Source organism: Mytilus galloprovincialis, chromosome 14, assembly GCF_965363235.1.
Source record: "Mytilus galloprovincialis chromosome 14, xbMytGall1.hap1.1, whole genome shotgun sequence".
Lineage (NCBI taxonomy): Eukaryota > Metazoa > Mollusca > Bivalvia > Mytilida > Mytilidae > Mytilus > Mytilus galloprovincialis.
The window spans coordinates 27,304,769-27,325,772 of NC_134851.1; the positions used below are offsets into that span (position 1 = coordinate 27,304,769).

General features: G+C 33.8%; 1 protein-coding gene and 1 long non-coding RNA gene across 2 annotated transcripts in view; both read left to right on the forward strand.

Moving 5' to 3' along the window:
• Positions 1-14,385, forward strand: part of LOC143059470 (fibroblast growth factor receptor 2-like) — a 103,404-nt gene extending 89,019 nt beyond the window's left edge. The window contains exon 4 of the mRNA XM_076232974.1: positions 13,403-14,385. Within this exon, the coding sequence (XP_076089089.1) occupies positions 13,403-13,521 (119 nt within the window). The 3' untranslated portion in view covers positions 13,522-14,385. The remainder of the gene's footprint in view (positions 1-13,402) is intronic.
• Positions 14,386-15,335: 950 nt separating this feature from the next.
• On the forward strand, positions 15,336-19,422 carry LOC143059125 (uncharacterized). Its single transcript, XR_012973395.1, has 2 exons — positions 15,336-15,707; positions 19,222-19,422. It is a non-coding gene; the product is annotated as an uncharacterized LOC143059125 (long non-coding RNA).
• Positions 19,423-21,004: the final 1,582 nt, after the last annotated feature.

Below are 21,004 nucleotides of genomic sequence, written 5' to 3' on the forward strand. Positions count from 1 at the left end.
GACATGACATGGGTGTTAGATATGACATTATATATAAAGGTGTGATAGATACAATAGAGCATTTATTATAAAGATATGATGTCTGTACGTATTATAAAGTTAATTGTGTATGACTAGGATGTCACAAATGCCAGACTAGGGTGTTACAAGGGCATGACTATGATGTTAGATGAAGACATTATAAAAGAAGGTGTGACAGATACAATAGAGCAATTATTACAAAGATATGATGTTTGTATGTATTATAAAGTTGATTGTGTACGACTAGGATGTCACAAATGCCAAACTAGGATGTTACAAGGGCATGACTGGGGTGTTAGATGAAGACATTATACATGAAGGTGTGATAGATACAATAGAACAATTATTACAAAGATATGATGTCTGTACGTAAGGTATAGTTAATTCTGTATGACTAGGATGTCCCAACTGCTTGACTAGGGTGCTATGAGGGCATGACTGGGGTGTTAGATGTAGACCTTATACATGTAGGTGTGATAGATACAGTAGAACAATTATTACAAAGATATGATGTCTGCAGGAATTATAAAGTTGATTGTGTATGACTAGGATGTCACAAATGCCAGACTAGGGTGTTAATAGGGCATGACATGAGTGTTAGATAGGACATTATATATAAAGGTGTGATAGATACAATAGAGCATTTATTATAAAGATATGATGTCTGTACGTATTATAAAGTTGATTGTCTAGAGTAGGATGTCACAAATGCCAGACTAGGGTGTTACAAGGGCATCACTGGGGTGTTAGATGAAGACAGTAAAAATGAAGGTGTGATAGATACAATAGAACAATTATTACAAAGATATGGTGTCTGTATGTATTGTATAGTTCATTGTGTATGACTAGGATGTCCCAAATGCCTAACTAGGGTGCTATGAGGGCATGACTGGGGTGTTAGATGTAGACCTTATACATGTAGGTGGGATAGATACAGTAGAACAATTATTACAAAGATATGATGTCTGTATGTATTATAAAGTTGATTGTGTATGGCTAAGATGTCACAAATGCCAGACAAGGGTGTTACAAGGGCATGACTGGGGTGTTAGATGAAGACATTATAAATGAAGGTGTGATAGATACAATAGAACAATTATTACAAAGATATGTTGTCTGTACGTATGGTATAGTTGATTGTGTATGACTAGGATGTCCCAACTGCCTGACTAGGGTGCTATGAGGGCATGACTGGGGTGTTAGATGTAGACCTTATACATGTAGGTGTGATAGATACAGTAGAACAATTATTACAAAGATATGTTGTCTGCATGTATTATATAGTTGATTGTGTATGACTAGAATGTCATAAATGCCTGACTAGGGTGTTACAAGGGCATTACGTGTGTGTTAGATAGGACATTATATATAAAGGTGTGATAGATACAATTGAGCATTTATTATAAAGATATGATGTCTGTACGTATTATAAAGTTGATTGTGTATGACTAGGATGTCACAAATGCCAGACTAGGGTGTTACAAGGGCATGACATGGGTGTTAGATAGGACATTATATATAAACGGGTGATAGATACAATAGAACATTTATTACAAAGATATCATGTCTGTACGTATTATAAAGTTGATTGTGTATGACTAGGATGTCACAAATGCCAGATTAGGGTGTTACAAGGGCTTGACTAGGGTGTTAGATGAAGACATTAAAAATGAAGGTGTGATAGATACAATAGAACAATTATTACAAAGATATGATGTCTGTATGTATTGTATAGTTCATTATGTATGACTAGGATGTCCCAAATGCCTAACTAGGGTGCTATGAGGGCATGACTGGGGTGTTAGATGTAGACCTTATACATATAGGTGTGATAGATACAGTAGAACAATTATTACAAAGATATGATGTCTGCATGTATTATAAAGTTGATTGTGTATGGCTAGGATGTCACAAATGCCAGACAAGGGTGTAACAAGGGCATGACTGGGGTGTTAGATAGGACATTATATATAAAGGTGTGATAGATACAATAGAGCATTTATTATAAAGATATGATGTCTGTACGTATTATAAAGTTGATTGTGTATGACTAGGATGTCACAAATGCCAGACTAGGGTGTTACAAGGGCATGGCATGGGTGTTAGATAGGACATTATATATAAACGGGTGATAGATACAATAGAACATTTATTACAAAGATATCATGTCTGTACGTATTATAAAGTTGATTGTGTATGACTAGGATGTCACAAATGCCAGACTAGGGTGTTACAAGGGCTTGACTGGGGTGTTAGATGAAGACATTAAAAATGAAGGTGTGATAGATACAATAGAACAATTATTACAAAGATATGATGTCTGTACGTATGGTATAGTTGATTATGTATGACTAGGATGTCCCAACTGCCTGACTAGGGTGCTATGAGGGCATGACTGGGGTGTTTGATGTTGACCTTATACATGTAGGTGTGATAGATACAGTAGAACAATTATTACAAAGATATGTTGTCTGTATGTATTATATAGTTGATTGTGTATGACTAGGATGTCCCAACTGCCTGACTAGGGTGCTATGAGGGCATGACTGGGGTGTTAAATGCAGACCTTATACATGTAGGTGTGATAGATACAGTAGAACAATTATTACAAAGATATGTTGTCTGTATGTATTATATAGTTGATTGTGTATGACTAGAATGTCATAAATGCCTGACTAGGGTGTTACAAGGGCATTACGTGTGTGTTAGATAGGACATTATATATAAAGGTGTGATAGATACAATTGAGCATTTATTATAAAGATATGATGTCTGTACGTATTATAAAGTTGATTGTGTATGACTAGGATGTCACAAATGCCAGACTAGGGTGTTACAAGGGCATGACATGGGTGTTAGATAGGACATTATATATAAACGGGTGATAGATACAATAGAACATTTATTACAAAGATATCATGTCTGTACGTATTATAAAGTTGATTGTGTATGACTAGGATGTCACAAATGCCAGATTAGGGTGTTACAAGGGCTTGACTAGGGTGTTAGATGAAGACATTAAAAATGAAGGTGTGATAGATACAATAGAACAATTATTACAAAGATATGATGTCTGTATGTATTGTATAGTTCATTATGTATGACTAGGATGTCCCAAATGCCTAACTAGGGTGCTATGAGGGCATGACTGGGGTGTTAGATGTAGACCTTATACATATAGGTGTGATAGATACAGTAGAACAATTATTACAAAGATATGATGTCTGCATGTATTATAAAGTTGATTGTGTATGGCTAGGATGTCACAAATGCCAGACAAGGGTGTAACAAGGGCATGACTGGGGTGTTAGATAGGACATTATATATAAAGGTGTGATAGATACAATAGAGCATTTATTATAAAGATATGATGTCTGTACGTATTATAAAGTTGATTGTGTATGACTAGGATGTCACAAATGCCAGACTAGGGTGTTACAAGGGCATGGCATGGGTGTTAGATAGGACATTATATATAAACGGGTGATAGATACAATAGAACATTTATTACAAAGATATCATGTCTGTACGTATTATAAAGTTGATTGTGTATGACTAGGATGTCACAAATGCCAGACTAGGGTGTTACAAGGGCTTGACTGGGGTGTTAGATGAAGACATTAAAAATGAAGGTGTGATAGATACAATAGAACAATTATTACAAAGATATGATGTCTGTACGTATGGTATAGTTGATTATGTATGACTAGGATGTCCCAACTGCCTGACTAGGGTGCTATGAGGGCATGACTGGGGTGTTTGATGTTGACCTTATACATGTAGGTGTGATAGATACAGTAGAACAATTATTACAAAGATATGTTGTCTGTATGTATTATATAGTTGATTGTGTATGACTAGGATGTCCCAACTGCCTGACTAGGGTGCTATGAGGGCATGACTGGGGTGTTAAATGCAGACCTTATACATGTAGGTGTGATAGATACAGTAGAACAATTATTACAAAGATATGTTGTCTGTATGTATTATATAGTTGATTGTGTATGACTAGAATGTCATAAATACCTGACTAGGGTGTTACAAGGGCATGACATGGGTGTTAGATAGGACATTATATATAAAGGTGTGATAGATACAATAGAGCATTTATTATAAAGATATGATGTCTGTACGTATTATAAAGTTGATTGTGTATGACTAGGATGTCACAAATGCCAGACTAGGGTGTTACAAGGGCGTATTTTTAGATTATTCTATTTTTAGAACAACCAATACATTTATAAATTCCGTATAAGTCATCATTTCACCAAAGTAGGCACGGGGTTTAAGTATGCATTTTGCTGCATACATAAACTTTAACGATATATTTTTCTATGAAAAAAACTTATTTGTTCATTAAATTATGGTATTATCCTTAAAGGCTTTTACATTATCTTTCAGATGCACCAAAAATTAGCTCAAATGCGTTAATTTTTGTAAAATGCTGACACTTTGAAATTTGAAGATGTATATATGATGACCTATGCGCTTGCTTCAAACATATAACTTAAGAGTGCACAGTCTTTAATATATCTCAATTAAACTGATATATATGGGCGTTTTTCAATAAAAACGTACTTTCTTGTCCCAGCCACTTTAAAAAAATGTGTTTGATCTTTGCAAGTAATTTTTTGTGCAGTCAGTACATTGAATTAGATATAACATTTTTAAGCAAAGAAACAGTTTATTTTTTAGAGAGATTGATAAGACATTGATTCCTGAATGGTCCAAAACAACCAAAATGGCATGTCCCTAGACCGCCTGTTCAACATTCATACTCTCAAATATCGTAAAAAAATGAAGAAATAAATATTAATTTTACTTAATATAAGTTCTTTAATAATTCAAAAGTATGTTTAGAGCCAACATATTTTAATAAACAGCTTTTATTTTAGAAGGTGTGTCCCTAACACAATGTCCACTACGAAACGAAGTCATTAAAACTTGCTTATAAACAGTTTTATAAAATCAATGTAATTTTTTGTTTGGAAGAGATATAAACATTAGGGTCTTACAAAAGAAGTGATGCTTTTATAACGGCAATTAAACTGTTGGTAAGAAAAATTGAGCACATCAAATGGACCAGAGTGATACCGTATTTTTGTAAATGTCCACTACGAAACGGGCCAAATCTCATTCAGGAACTGGTTTTAAAATTATGAAAAAAATATCAGTGTACAGCTTAATAATGCTTTGATGAATACAGTCAGTCTTGTTACTATTGCAATATTGGGGTTGTGAGAAAAAAATAAAACATGTGAATACGTCCCCTACGAAACGGTCCCCTACGAAACAAGTTTGGGAGAAAAACGTTTCGTAGTGGACACTACCACTACCATGCAGTCTTTTTTTACTCTTTTTTTCAATTATATTCGTGCAAAGCAAATAACAAAGGTTAGTTTCATGTAATTTTTATTATGTTTTTATTAACATAGAATAGGGTTGATGTCAACTACGAAACTTTTTGTCCACTACGAAACGGTTTTGTCAACTACGAAACGCATCAAAATGTCCACTACATAACATGAGTTGTACCTTCATATGTGAAGTACTGTCTAATCTTTATCAATAAAAATGGTTCTCCAATTCAGAAAAAAAATGAGATTTTTTCTAGTATATAACGTAAACAAACTGGAATGTCTATAGGAAAAATTTAAAATTGCAAAAATATGTGTTTAGAAGCAGTTTCGTAGGGGACAAAAGTCCCCTACGAAACAGTACACAAGTTATGAAAATAATATCATTTTAAAGAGTATTTAAGATTGCACTTTTTGTTTACAAACAGGTCTATAATAGAGGTATTCAAAATAACTCTTGAAAATAAGTTTTAGACTAGTTGATTTTCCATTTTTTTTTAGGTCTGAAAGGAACGCTTTTATTGAAAAACGCCCATATATTGCTTTTTATTTATGAAATAGATAAAGTGTAAAATACCTTTATTTTTGGTTAAATTATATAAAACCAACTTTCTTAGTTAAAAAGATATATTTAATAAACCGATATATACGACTCGTTAAATGTCTTTTTTTCTAGCAATGAATCTCAAGGTGTCATTTCCATCGTAGAGGCCTTGGATAACTTTAACATGTGCTTTTCAATAGAGTTCTTATATATATATTTAACTACTAGTATGCTGTATTCATTGTTGTAATGCACTGAAATATGGGCCTTTCCCAATTATTGTTATTGTGTTTGTGCCAATAAAATATTTGTATATTTGTATTTGTATATAAATAGGTGCTTTATTAAGCGTAAAACACGATAAACCACCATAAAAGCCCAGAAAAACCAACATAAAGGCAACTACCCATAAGAGTAAAAATCTTCCCCCAGCACCACCCAGGCATTTGTGTATATTACAGGTATAGCCCAAACAAATGCTTATAGTGTCTTTTACATGCCTGAATCTTTATTTATAATACAAAAATATGTGGACGTAGGCCAACAATTTTTTAATCGACCCTACCCTCAATTTGGATAGCCAGACGCCAATATTGACCATACCAACCCCGGATCTTTTCTCCCTAGTGACCAAACTGACCATATTATTGGTCTATACAAGGTGTCATTTTCATCATAAAGGCCTTGGCTAACATTAACATGTGTTTTCCAACATAAATAGGTGCTTCATTAAGCGGAAAACACGATAAATCATCATAAAAGCCTAGAAAACCAACATAAAGGCAACTACCCATAAGAGTGAACATCTTCCCCCAGCACCGCCCAGGCATACCATTGGTTATTTCGTGGCAGCCAGTTTTTATTATTGTCAGTGGAGGATGCCGGAGTGCCCAGAGAAAACCACCGACCTTTGATAGGAAAACTGACAATCCTAATCAATTAAGTAGGAAAGGTCCAGTGCCAAGTATTTCACGTATGATCAGGACGAAAGAGTACAATAGGTATATATCTGCATTGAAGGTCGGGGAAATTTTAGCATTATAACTGGGTACCTACCCCGGGTATCTACGGACACCCAAAAAGTTGTTTCAGAGGTTATTCAAAATACACAGATTTGTATGGTAATCTCAAAACATTAGGCATAAGATTTCACGTATCCTAGCTTTCTGAATTCAATCATCACACACAGTCAAATTGACCAACCGCTCTAGCAATGGTTTGACTGCCGGTAAAAAACGGAAATTGTCACATTTCTATACCTCAGTCACCATTGCAGTTTAAATTTGTTTACGAACAACATATACAAAAAGCGAATCTATAGCATGTAGCCATATGCGATCATTATGAAATAGATAAAGTGTAAAATACCTTTATTTTTGGTTAAATTATATAAAACCAACTTTCTTAGTTAAAAAGATATATTTAATAAACCGATATATACGACTCGTTAAATGTCTTTTTTTCTAGCAATGAATCTCAAGGTGTCATTCACATCGTAGAGGCCTTGGATAACTTTAACATGTGCTTTTCAATAGAGTTCTTATATATATATTTAACTACTAGTATGCTGTATTCATTGTTGTAATGCACTGAAATATGGGCCTTTCCCAATTATTGTTATTGTGTTTGTGCCAATAAAATATTTGTATATTTGTATTTGTATATAAATAGGTGCTTTATTAAGCGTAAAACACGATAAACCACCATAAAAGCCCAGAAAAACCAACATAAAGGCAACTACCCATAAGAGTAAAAATCTTCCCCCAGCACCACCCAGGCATTTGTGTATATTACAGGTATAGCCCAAACAAATGCTTATAGTGTCTTTTACATGCCTGAATCTTTATTTATAATACAAAAATATGTGGACGTAGGCCAACAATTTTTTAATCGACCCTACCCTCAATTTGGATAGCCAGACGCCAATATTGACCATACCAACCCCGGATCTTTTCTCCCTAGTGACCAAACTGACCATATTATTGGTCTATACAAGGTGTCATTTTCATCATAAAGGCCTTGGCTAACATTAACATGTGTTTTCCAACATAAATAGGTGCTTCATTAAGCGGAAAACACGATAAATCATCATAAAAGCCTAGAAAACCAACATAAAGGCAACTACCCATAAGAGTGAACATCTTCCCCCAGCACCGCCCAGGCATACCATTGGTTATTTCGTGGCAGCCAGTTTTTATTATTGTCAGTGGAGGATGCCGGAGTGCCCAGAGAAAACCACCGACCTTTGATAGGAAAACTGACAATCCTAATCAATTAAGTAGGAAAGGTCCAGTGCCAAGTATTTCACGTATGATCAGGACGAAAGAGTACAATAGGTATATATCTGCATTGAAGGTCGGGGAAATTTTAGCATTATAACTGGGTACCTACCCCGGGTATCTACGGACACCCAAAAAGTTGTTTCAGAGGTTATTCAAAATACACAGATTTGTATGGTAATCTCAAAACATTAGGCATAAGATTTCACGTATCCTAGCTTTCTGAATTCAATCATCACACACAGTCAAATTGACCAACCGCTCTAGCAATGGTTTGACTGCCGGTAAAAAACAGAAATTGTCACATTTCTATACCTCAGTCACCATTGCAGTTTAAATTTGTTTACGAACAACATATACAAAAAGCGAATCTATAGCATGTAGCCATATGCGATCATGTCTTTTCAAAGGACACGGTAGATAAAAAGGCAGCAAAAATCATTGATGTATAGGGTATATAACTGGTAATCACAACATCAGATCACAACAAAGGTAGGCAGAGATCAGACATTGATGTATAGGGTATATAACTGGTAAATCACAATATCAGATCACACAAAGGTATTGAAACATGTTAAAACAAATTGTAATTTAAATAAAAGGTGGAAACTAAATATTGGAATTTCACCAAGGTACAGTGTTTCGATATATTTTTTCTTCTTCATTGATTATATTTATTAATCAATTCATTAGTACCCTTTTAGCTCTACGTTACTTGTGACGTCATTCCTGGCTTTGTTGTGAGTATATCAGCACTGTTTCAATTCTTTATCTTCCCATACAAATTATTTTGGTAAGAAAAAATTAAAAAGGATGAAAACGTGTTTGAAAACGTACTATTTGTTTTATTTCCAGAGGAGCAGATCAGTGGCAAGCATTTCACCAGGAATTGTAATAAGAAGGAACATCAAGACTTCTATCAGCCTATTTTCAGGCTTTTCAGAAGGAGAGGCAAAAGACTTGGCTGAAGATTTCAGCAACATTGTTGAAAAAAGCGATGTCTTTACTAGGCTTAGTAAAATTTCCTCATCAAAAAGAGAAGCTAATGAAGTTCGGTAAGCTATTAAATTTTACAAGCCCCTCCTCTTTGGTAATAATTCTAGATAAAAAAAAGTTGTAAACTGCATAAAGTATGCAATGAAAATAGTTAAAAGCTGCCAAGAAAATAAAGGTTGTGTATTTTTGAGTATGATGAAGGAATAACCATTTGCTTTTCAGAGGTCAAGGTTATTTTGGAAATTTTTATGATATATTTGTTTGGCAATAACTTGAATCAAATAACTGTGGAAAGATAGGATGAACATTCATAACTAATCCGACAAATTTCAGATTAAATCAGGATATGGTAATGAAAAAACATGATAAAGTGAAAAATAATCATATTTAACTTAACCACAACCAAAATATATGCTCTACAATTATTATATAACAGAAATTTAAATCAAATAAAAACAACATAATTATGTGAAAAAAGGAAATTTTAGGCAACAAGAAATGCGTCAAGATTGACTTATAATTTCCCTTACATCTTTATTCTACTTAGTCGTTAGTTTTCTATTTGTTGTTGATTACTTGTTGCATTTGAATTGCAATATGCAATACTGTACTCAAATATGCATGTATACTATTACAAAAGGAGTGATTACTTTAATTCAAAATCTATGACCCAAATATTTTTACAGTTCAGATTCACACCCCCTACTTGCTATTTGAGGTATAAAACATGAAGAAACAAATTTGGAAAGGGTATAAAAATATAGCAAGTAACACACTGTTCACACTACATGCACTATAGGTACTATATTCGTAGACAATGAAAATCAATGGACGATAAATGTGTCCCCTGACCAATATTGACTGAGGTTACCTCTGGTCACCTTACACCGCTCTTCATATGTTGACTTAGGTTACCTCTGCTCACCTTGGACACATATTGACCATGTTTACCTCTGGTCCAGTTACAATGATGCTCTGATCACATAACACACTCATTTAATCTGGTTACCTCTGGTCACCTTGTACATATATTCACTATGTTGACCTCTGGTCACCTTATATTAATGCTCACATAACACAATCATTCACTTTGGTTACTTCTGGTCACCAAACACATATATTGACGATGGTTACCGCTGGTCGCCCTAAACCGCTATTCATATATTAACTTCGCAGAGGCGGATCCAGGGGGTGGTCATCCGGTGCCGGTGACCACCCCCTGGGTTTGCAAAAGTGGTGCACCATGTACCAAAAAATGGTGCACCTTGAACATTTTGAAAAATCAAATCAATTTGTCTATCGTAATCACCAGTCATAAAGTTGTCATTTCTTACCTTAAGGCTAAATACATGTACCTTGACAGGTATGTTTATACAATGAACATGTAATCAACAATCGCTAATTACTTGGTCGATTTCTTTGATGTTAAGGTGTAAAAATTAAGAGACAGTCCTCAATCTTAGATGTTTTTAGCAGGTAATTTGTACTTTTTTTACATTACGTTTATCTAAATTTTTAAAGTTTGTATAATAACTTTTCTCGACCAATAATATTTTTTACTGTGATGCCAAAGTTCAAAAATAATTTAAAGTTTTAAAGTCACATAAATATTCTATATTGAATGAATACCCCCGTTCTATCATCTGTTTGTCTAAAAGTTTCATTCATTTCAATTTTTTAGTAACTTATACCCTCTTTCCTTCAGGAAACGCCACAAATCAGCCCCCTCTGAAGTACCAACGACTTGTAATGGACCTAGCATTGATACGAATAAAAGTGATCAGATTAAAGAAACAACCCCCGACTTACATATATAAGTACAAACGACATTGGTTTTGTAAAACAATCAACACGTAAATTAACAAACGAAGAGAAATTTAATTTGATAAGAAATCATTTCCAACCTGGAATAAACTATAACTTTCCTATAAAAAAATATGCAGGAAAGAACAGATTGTTTCAGCTGAATTGACTAAATCGCTATGATGAGCTAGTGTACTCACCTTCACAAGAAGGAGCTTACTGCATATACTGTTCTCTGTTTGGGGTTAATAGTTTGGGAACATTATCATGCAAACCACTAACAGATATGGCACATGCAAGTACAAGACTTGATGAGAAATCATGTAAAAAAAGTCATACTGAAGCTAGAGCAAAAGCTCAACTTTTTCTTGAAAACATTGAGCAAAGGACTACTGATATTTAAATAGTTTTATTGATAAAGCAATGAATGAACGTATAAAAGCAAACAGAACTGTTTTGGAATCTATATGCAAGTGTGTTTTAATTTGCGGCAAACAGAATCTTCCTATAAGGGGCCATAAAAAAATAGAATTTTAATTTAAGATTTCAAAAGGTGACCACCCCCTAATAAATTCCTGGATCCGCCCCTGCTTCGGTTAATGTTTGTAGATAATAATGGTCAGTACTTGTGGTACAGTTAATGTGTACGTCAAGAAGACAAAGCATTTTCAAAGTTTTAATGGTTGCATACATTAGTACTCACGAGGGTTGGATGTTTGTAGATCATATTGGTCAACACTTGAGGGACCAATGTAACTTACATACGCCCAATTCTGATGTACTCTGATGGATGTAACATAGGAGGGTGTAATACGCATAATACCATAGGTACTCTGATGGATGTAACGTAGGAGGGTGTAATACATATAATACCATAGGTACTCTGATGGATGTAACATAGGAGAGTGTAATACGCATAATACCATAGGTACTCTGATGGATGTAACATATGAGAGTGTAATACGCATAATACCATAGGTACTCTGATGGATGTAACATAGGAGAGTGTAATACGCATAATACCATAGGTACTCTGATGGATGTAACATAGGAGAGTGTAGTACACATAATACCATAGGTACTCTGATGGATGTAACATAGGAGAGTGTAATATACATAATACCATAGGTACTCTGATGGATGTAACATAGGAGGGTATACTACACATAATACCAAAGGTACTTTGATGGATGTAACATAGGAGGGTGTAATACACATAATACCATATGTACTCTGATGGATGTAACATAGGAGGGTGTAATACACATAATACCATAGGTACTCTGATGGATGTAACATAGGAGAGTGTAATACACATAATACCATAGGTACTCTGATGGATGTAACATAGGAGGGTGTAATACACATAATACCAAAGGTTCTCTGATGGATGTAACATAGGAGGGTGCAATACACATAATACCATAGGTACTCTGATGGATGTAACATAAGAGGGTGTAATACGCATAATACCATAAGAACTTTGATGGATATAACATAGGAGGGTGTAATACACATTATACCATAGGTACTCTGATGGATGTAACATAGGAGGGAATCTCAAAAGATTGACACAATGGAGAAGCCAGTTAAAAGTTACATGTATGACAAAGGTTGTGCTATCAGTGGTGTTGTTTCATTTATCAGCGCTAATCCGTATATGGCGTATCCAGAAATTTTCATAAGTGGGGGCCCACTGACTGACCTAAGAGGGGGCCCGCTCCAGTCACGCTTCAGTGATTCCCTATATAAGCAACCAATTTTTTTCCCAAAAGGGGGGGGGGTCCGGGCCCCCTGCCCCCCCCCTAAATCCGCCTCTGAAATTGAATAATTTGTGTCCGATTTCGAAAACCCGAATATAAAGAAACGAAATGTTGAGTTATATCCAGGAAGAATAGTTTAAAAGGAAGGATGACAAGTTATAGAAATTAAGGTTGAGACAGAACAACAAAAATGACCATTATATTTATATATTTGAATAAAAAAAAATAGTGTCGAAATTTTAGTGAGGCAATTTCCTCACTTGCCTCAAGGGTAGCTACGGCCTTGCGGTAATATAGTGCATTTGTTCTTTGTCACAAATTACTCCATATAGTGAATATAGTTTATTCATATTTTATTATGGGGCCGCATCGACTTGGGGCCGGATCGACTTGGGCCGGATCGACTTATAATAACAATCTGTGAACTTTATATCGTGTGAGACAATAGTTTAGACAAAGGAACGTTTAGTGATATATTTGATTCTTTTTCCGAACACCACCACCAATCTTTTCATTTGGTAACCTTATACCTGTTTACGACAGGGTGCTCCGAAGTCAACGGAGGAATTTACCAGCACAACAACAACAACAATAATGGCTGTTGACAATTATCACTCACTTATTTAAAGTTTATTTTAGATTTTAGCAAGTGTATATATATTCACGGAGTGTGTACATACTTAAAGACTTTTATCCATATTACCCTCAAAAGAGGGGTGTTCCTAACAGAGGAAGCTCATACGAAGAAAAGAAGGTAAATCAATAGAAAGTAGAATTGCGTATTTTTGGATTATTCTATTTTTAGAAAAACCAATACACAGAAAAGCACTATTTATAAATGTTGTTTCTTGGTACCTAAATAATAGGAAATTGGATCGGGAAAGAAACGTGAAATTATCGCAATTGGTGAAGAAATTGATCACTACTTCGAAGTTTTATAAATATCTACACAGCAGTGAACATTTTAAATTTACTAGTTAATAAATTTTATTAAAACTGAAGAATATCCTCATCTCATGGGCTTTTCGTGCTATTAATTTTTTGTGACATCACAATTTTAATTGAGAAAGCAAGCATAGTACATATTCATGCATATATAAAGTACGAAAACATTGATCTGATCATATGTGGGGAAGAATATTTAAAACTCTTTAAAACTACCTGTCAATTAACAACATTCAATCGTAAAAAAGAAACCCAGAATATATGCAGGCTTTAGAAAAAAGAAGACTATAGATGTAAGGGGACGGGTTTAAATAACATGTACATTATGTAGAAATGAGACAATTCTATACAGGAGACCAGATGACCCAGAAATAATAACTATAGGTCACCCCGTAAGCCTTTAACAATGAGCAAAGCCCATACCGCTTAGTCAGTTATAAAATATAAATGTACATGCAAATAATTATTATTATAATATAGCCGTCTAGGGTTTTAAAACGCGTATCACATGTTTAGAATCAGATTGTTCAATTAAGAAACTATGCTTCTTTTAATAATTTAATTGAGTTGTAAAAGTGTCGACTGAAGCACAACTTGTACGAAGCGGTTCGTTCGAAAAATATGCACACGATCAACAATATAAAATCCCCCTTCCCTTTTACCACCAAAAAAAAATACAAAAAGAGGCATTCATTTCTTATAATTATATTTCTATGCTAATAAAACAACACAAAAAGTTTGATCAAGTTTTTCTTTTATATACCAGTGCACTTTTTTTTGCAGCACGTGTCAACTCCAACTTAACATATAATTTTGATATTCCTTATGTATTTTTAATTTCAGACAAACTACTCGTAATTTCTTGAAAGTTTTTGATTACGTTTAATTTTTTTCTACAAATATAACTTCCTTGCCAACAGAACTGCTGTTTTGTTTGTTTATTAACAAAGACTTCCGAAAAGAAATGTTATTCTTATCCTTAATATATACGCTGACTTTAACGACCTTATACTTGTTTAAATACAAAATCAAGAGATGTTCCGGTGATTGCGACTTAAGTAGTAATTTAACAATATTTTTTTAAAAAAATTGTATAAGAAGGCACAAAATTTAAAGTAGGCACGTATACATTTTGGAGGCCGAGTTTACACATTTCCCGATTTTTTATTGAGTTTAAAGTAACATATTTATCTTAAATTGTTATAAAAAACATATTGTACGTCCAAACAATATTAATATAACATCAAGATTTTCGATAATAACCGATTTCTTAAATTCTTTGAAAATGCTGAATCATGCTTACTTTAGTAGCTGTTTTAACGCATCGGGACTTTGGTAGCAATTAGTTAGTATATATATATATATATATATATATATATATATATATATATATATATATATCAATTATTGGCGTAAAAGTCAGCATTTCGTGCGTAAAAATGACCACCAAAGTAGGCACGGGGTTTAACTATGCATTTCCCTGCATACTTAAACTATAGCGATATATTTCTCTATGAAAAACTTATTTGTTCATTGAATTACGGTATTTATCTTAAAGGCTTTTACATTATCTTCCACATGCACCAAAAATTAGCTCAATTGCATTTATTTTCGTGAAATGCCGACACTTCGAAATTTCAAGACGTATATATGATGACTTATGCGCTTGCTTCAAACATATAACTTAAGAGTGCACGGTCTTTAATCATATATTTCTCATTTAAACTGATATATATATTGCTTTTTATTTATGAAATAGATAAAGTGTAAAATACCTTAATTTTTGGTTAAATTATATAAAGCCAACTTTCTTAGTTAAAAAGATATATTTAATAAACCGATATATACGCCTCGTTAAAAGGGTTTTCTTTTCTAGCAATGAATCTCACGTGATTAAATACGTCACATGTAATGTGAAGGACATTTGATATCATGTACAGTCTGTAGAAAATGGAAGTTATATATTTTGAGATTTACACTATATTACGAGTTTATCAAGGTATGAAAATTCCAAATAGGATTTTATTTGTATTATTTGTTTATTGTCAGTATAATAGATATAATAGATAGGTATTAAATGCATTTAGTTGTTATTTTTGGCTAGATGAGCTCTTGACCTACTTAACGTAATAAATAACAATAGCTTATTTACATTTAAATTTATCACAGACCCTGGCGGATCTAGAAATTTTCATAAAGTAGGGGCCCTCTCTAGTCAACTTTCAATGATTCCACAGTGGCGGATTCAAAAGCGGTAAGATTTTGTGTTCCCTATATAATCCCCCCTTTTTTGTCCTGGGTTGGGAACCCCTTTTTAAAATGGTTTGATCCGCCTGTGTTCCCTTAATATTTAACCACTTTTCAGAAATAGAACCCTGCGCCCCCTTAAATCTACCTCTGGGCTCTGGGTTATATCTCCAATTGAGGTCATATTAGAGAAATCAGGTGTACAAACACCAAAGTAGGCACGGGGTTTAAGTATGCATTTCCCTCTATACATAAACTGTAACGATATATTTTTATATATGTATTGCTTTTTATTTATGAAATAGATAAAGTGTAAGATACCTTAATTTTTTGTTTAAATTAAGTAAAACCAACTTTCTTAGTTTAAAAAGATATATTTAATAAACCGATATACGCCTCGTTAAAAGTTTTTTTTTATAGCAATGAATCTCACGTGATTAAATACGTTATTACAATGATTTTTATAGTTGTTACAATAATGAAACAATAATGACACAAATCATAAACATGAATTTAACTATTTCTTAGATGTTAATCTACAACCAGATCAGAGCCATATACATAAAAAGGCACAACAATATATTTATTAGCTAGATGAGCTGTTGACCTACTTAACGTAATAAATAACAATAGCTTATTTAGATTTAAATTTATCACAGACCCTGGCGGATCTAGAAATTTTCATAAAGTAGGGGCCCTCTCTAGTCATTATTCAGTGATTCCACAGTGGCGGATTCAAAAGCGGTAAGATTGTGTGTTCCCTATATAATCCCCCCTTTTTTGTCCTGGGTTAGGAACCCCTTTTTAAAATGGCTTGATCCGCCTGTGTTTCCTTTATATTCAACCAATTTTTCAGAAATAGTTCCCTGCACCCCCTTAAATCTACCTCTGGGCTCTGGGTTATATCTCCAATTGAGGTCATATTAGAGAAATCAGGTGTACAAACACCAAAGTAGGCACGGGGTTTAAGTATGCATTTCCCCTCTATACATAAACTGTAACGATATATAATTATATATATATATTGCTTTTTATTTATGAAATAGATAAAGTGTAAGATACCTTAATGTTTTGTTTAAATTAAGTAAAACCAACTTTCTTAGTTTAAAAAGATATATTTAATAAACAGATATACGCCTCGTTAAAAGGTTTTTTTATACGCCCGTCAAAATTTTGACGGGACGTATTATGGTATACAAATGTCTGGTGTCCGTCCGTCTGTCCGGCGTAAACATGTCGCACCGTAACTTGAGAACGACTTATCCAAATTTCATGAAACTTAATATAGTTGTTTCTTATGATGGTCAAATGATCTGTATACTTTTTGGTGAAAATAAGATTTAAACTTTTTGAGTTACGGCACTTTGTAACTAAAACAGGGGTGTGCTTTTTTTCACATGTCGCACCGTATCTCAAAATCGTTTCTTGATTATTGCTTAAAACTTTACACACTTCTTAGTTATATTAATCTTAATATCTGTATACTTTTTGGTGATGATTCAAAATTTCTTTTTTGAGTTTTTGAGTATTTTGTTAAAAGGGGGAGGGTTTTTTTTACATGTCGCACCGTATCTCAAAAACGATTTATGATTATTGCTTAAAACTTTACACACTTCTTTGTTATATTAATCTAAAGATCTGTATACTTTTTGGTGATGACTCAAAATTTTATTTTTGAGTTATTGAGTATTTTGTTAAAAAGGGGAGGGTTTTTTTTACATGTCGCGCCGTAGCTCAAAAACAATTTATGATTATTGCTTGAAACTGTACACACTTCTTTGTTATACTAATTTAAAGATCTGTATACTTTTTGGTTTGATTCAAAATTTTATTTTAGTGATATTTGTAAAATAAAACAGGGTGGGAAGGGGGGGGGGGTTCACATGTCCCGCCGTGTCTCAAAAACAATAAATGGTTATTGTTTAAAACTTCCTCAGAAACTATTTATGGTTATTGCATAAAACTTCCACACAAGACGTCGGGCGTAAGCTGTTTATTTTTTTATAGCAATGAATCTCACGTGCTTAAATACGTTATTACAATGATTTTTATAATTGTTACAATAATGAAACAATAATGACACAAATCATAAACATGAATTTAACTATTTCTTAGATGTTAATCTACAACGAGCCATATACATAAAAAGGCACAACAATATATTTATTAGCTAGATGAGCTGTTGACCTACTTAATGTAATAAATAACAATAGCTTATTTAGATTTAAATTTATCACAGACCCGGGCGGATCTAGAAATTTTCATAAAGTAGGGGCCCTCTCTAGTCATTCTTCAGTGATTCCACAGTGGCGGATTCAAAAGCGGTAAGATTTTGTGTTCCCTATATAATCCCCCCTTTTTGTCCTGGGTTAGGAACCCCTTTTTCAAATGGGTTGATCCGTCTGTGTTCCCTTTATATTCCACCAATTGTTCAGAAATAACACCCTGCTCCCCCTTAAATCCACCTCTGGGCTCTGGGTTATATCTCCAATTGAGGTCATATTAATGCAGTTTTCATCACTTATTTTTCAAGATTCATCATAACACAAGTTCTTTATCTAATAATGTATATGGCTGAATCCGCCCCTGTAGAAATTATCTTTCTGAAACACAAAATGCATTTAACTTTTACACATCTAGTGTATGACAGATCTTAAAACTTTTCCAACTGAAGCCAAAAGCCAGAAAACTTTTTATTCTCATAGTGGTGTGAACATGATTGTTGTTCCCATAATACTTGTTCCCCCTGGAACAAGTCTTTGAATGGTAATAAGTTCTTTGGAACAAACATAACATAATTTTATTTCCACCTTCTTAAGATATTTTCCTGGAACTAAAATGTTATATGGTTTCATAATATCTGTTCTTTTAGAGAGAGTGTCATTTGATTTTTTATACTTGATCACACCTTAGTTGATATTCACCTCACGTTTCATTTACCTGGACATGAAGTACATACAAAGAACATGAAGAGTGGGCAAGAAAAGGGGAACGTGAACCCTGGAACACATATTTTTTTTTTTAAATCTCCGGACTGACTTTAAATTTAGTCCCTGTTTATTTTTTAATAGACTGTGAGAGAAATCAGGTGTACAAACAAGAAACACGAGGCCGGGATAAGGTACCGGTACTTCATGTATCTCTAACAAATGTAAAATTCAAAAAAAATATTATAACACAAAAAAAAAATTATAAAAAGAGATACTGAAATGTTTTATTTAGTGTATAAAGTGTTTTTTCAAAACTAATATATTTTCTCGTTTCAGCTGAAAGTACCTCTCTAATAACTGTTTATGTGCTGCTTAAAAATATATTGCAGCACTTCACAGTTGCTTGAAAGGTTGAAAATGTCATCATGCAGAAATTAGAGCAGATTCCTCAGATTAAAATCATTGAAAATGGATAGATGCACTGGTCCTGGTGGTATACATCGATACAATTAATCTTAATTACATTTGGAATGAAAATTGTCTTCTTTTTTGTTTTTTTGCACGATAAAACCAATATTTAAAGTGAGTCACTCGTTACAAGTAATGTTTATCCCATTCTTAAACCAATGCATGTATATCATCAACTTAGTCTTCTGTGCATTTCTAATGCAAAATAAGGCAAAATGTTTGGTCCGATTTGATTCTGTTATTACAAACTTTTTAAACAAATTACTTCCCTTTGTTAATCTGAGACTGGTTCCATACCGGACAATTTGGCTTTTGCCAATGCAAAGTATAATGGATTGAAAATGATGTATCGGCGGTTAAACTAATTTTGTATGAAAAATAATTTCTGATGTCGTAAGTATTTATCTAAACAACAAGAGGGACGAAAGATACCAAAGGGACAGTCAAACTCATAAATCTAAAACAAACTGACAACGCCATGGCTAAAAGTGAAAAAGACAAACAGAAAAACAATAGTACACATGACACAACATAGAAAACTAAAGAATAAACAACACGAACCCCACCAAAAACTAGGTGTGATCTCAGGTGCTCCGGAAGGGTAAGCAGATCCTGCTCCACATGTGGCACCCGTTGTGTTGCTTATGTGATTACAAATCCGGTAAATAGTCTAATTCGGTAGGTCACATTCATGAAAGGGTTATTCCATAACGGTCAACCAACTCGTGATGGCGTCCATAAAATTTACGTAGGGATGATTTCAACTTCACCATTTGGAACTCTTGGTTTAATAGCTTCCTTGTGAGCAGTAACCCTCTATCAAGAAAATCATGATAGGAAATGCAAGCACGGGAATATCGTTTCAATTGGGAGATATATACCCGTATGCAGGTGCTGCTGGAATGTTGCTACTTAGAAATGGAAAGTTCACAATTGGAAAGCTGAAATCATTTCTTTTGTCGTAAAGTTTTGTTTTCAACCGACCCTCATTGTCAATTTCTAGATGTAAGTCAAGATATGAAGCCGACTTAACTGTATCTGTAGTATCCTTTATCTCCAATTCGATGGGATAGATGCGTTCCACATAGTCACCAAATTTTGAATTGTTTAGTGAAAGAACGTCATCTTTATAGCGGAAAGTAGAGTTAAAGGATATTGCTAACTTCTTATCTTTCTTCCTAAGAAGTTCCTGCATGAAGTCAGCTTCATAATAATAAAGAAACAAGTCGGCAAGTAGAGGGACACAGTTTGTTCCCATTGGGATGCCGACAGTCTGTTGAAAAACACGTCCTCCAAACGTTACAAATATGTTGTCAATCAAGAAATCAAGCATCTTGATAATATAGGTTTCAGAGAATTTTTTGTCTGAATCAGAGTGATTCTTTACAAAGTATGATTTATCCCTCCCTAAGACAAGATACTTGTATCTACGTTGGCCATTCTTTTTTATGAAGCAAAGTAATACCAACTCTTTCGTCTTTTAGTTTGGAATGTGGAATACTTGTGTAAAGAGTAGAAAAGTCAAATGTTTTAACACTGTTACAAGATGAAAGAGAGTTAGATTGTATGTACTCTAAAAGATCTTTGGAATTTTTAAGTATCCACATCTGATTCACGCCACCTCTAGAATAGGCAGTTTCACAATAACTTT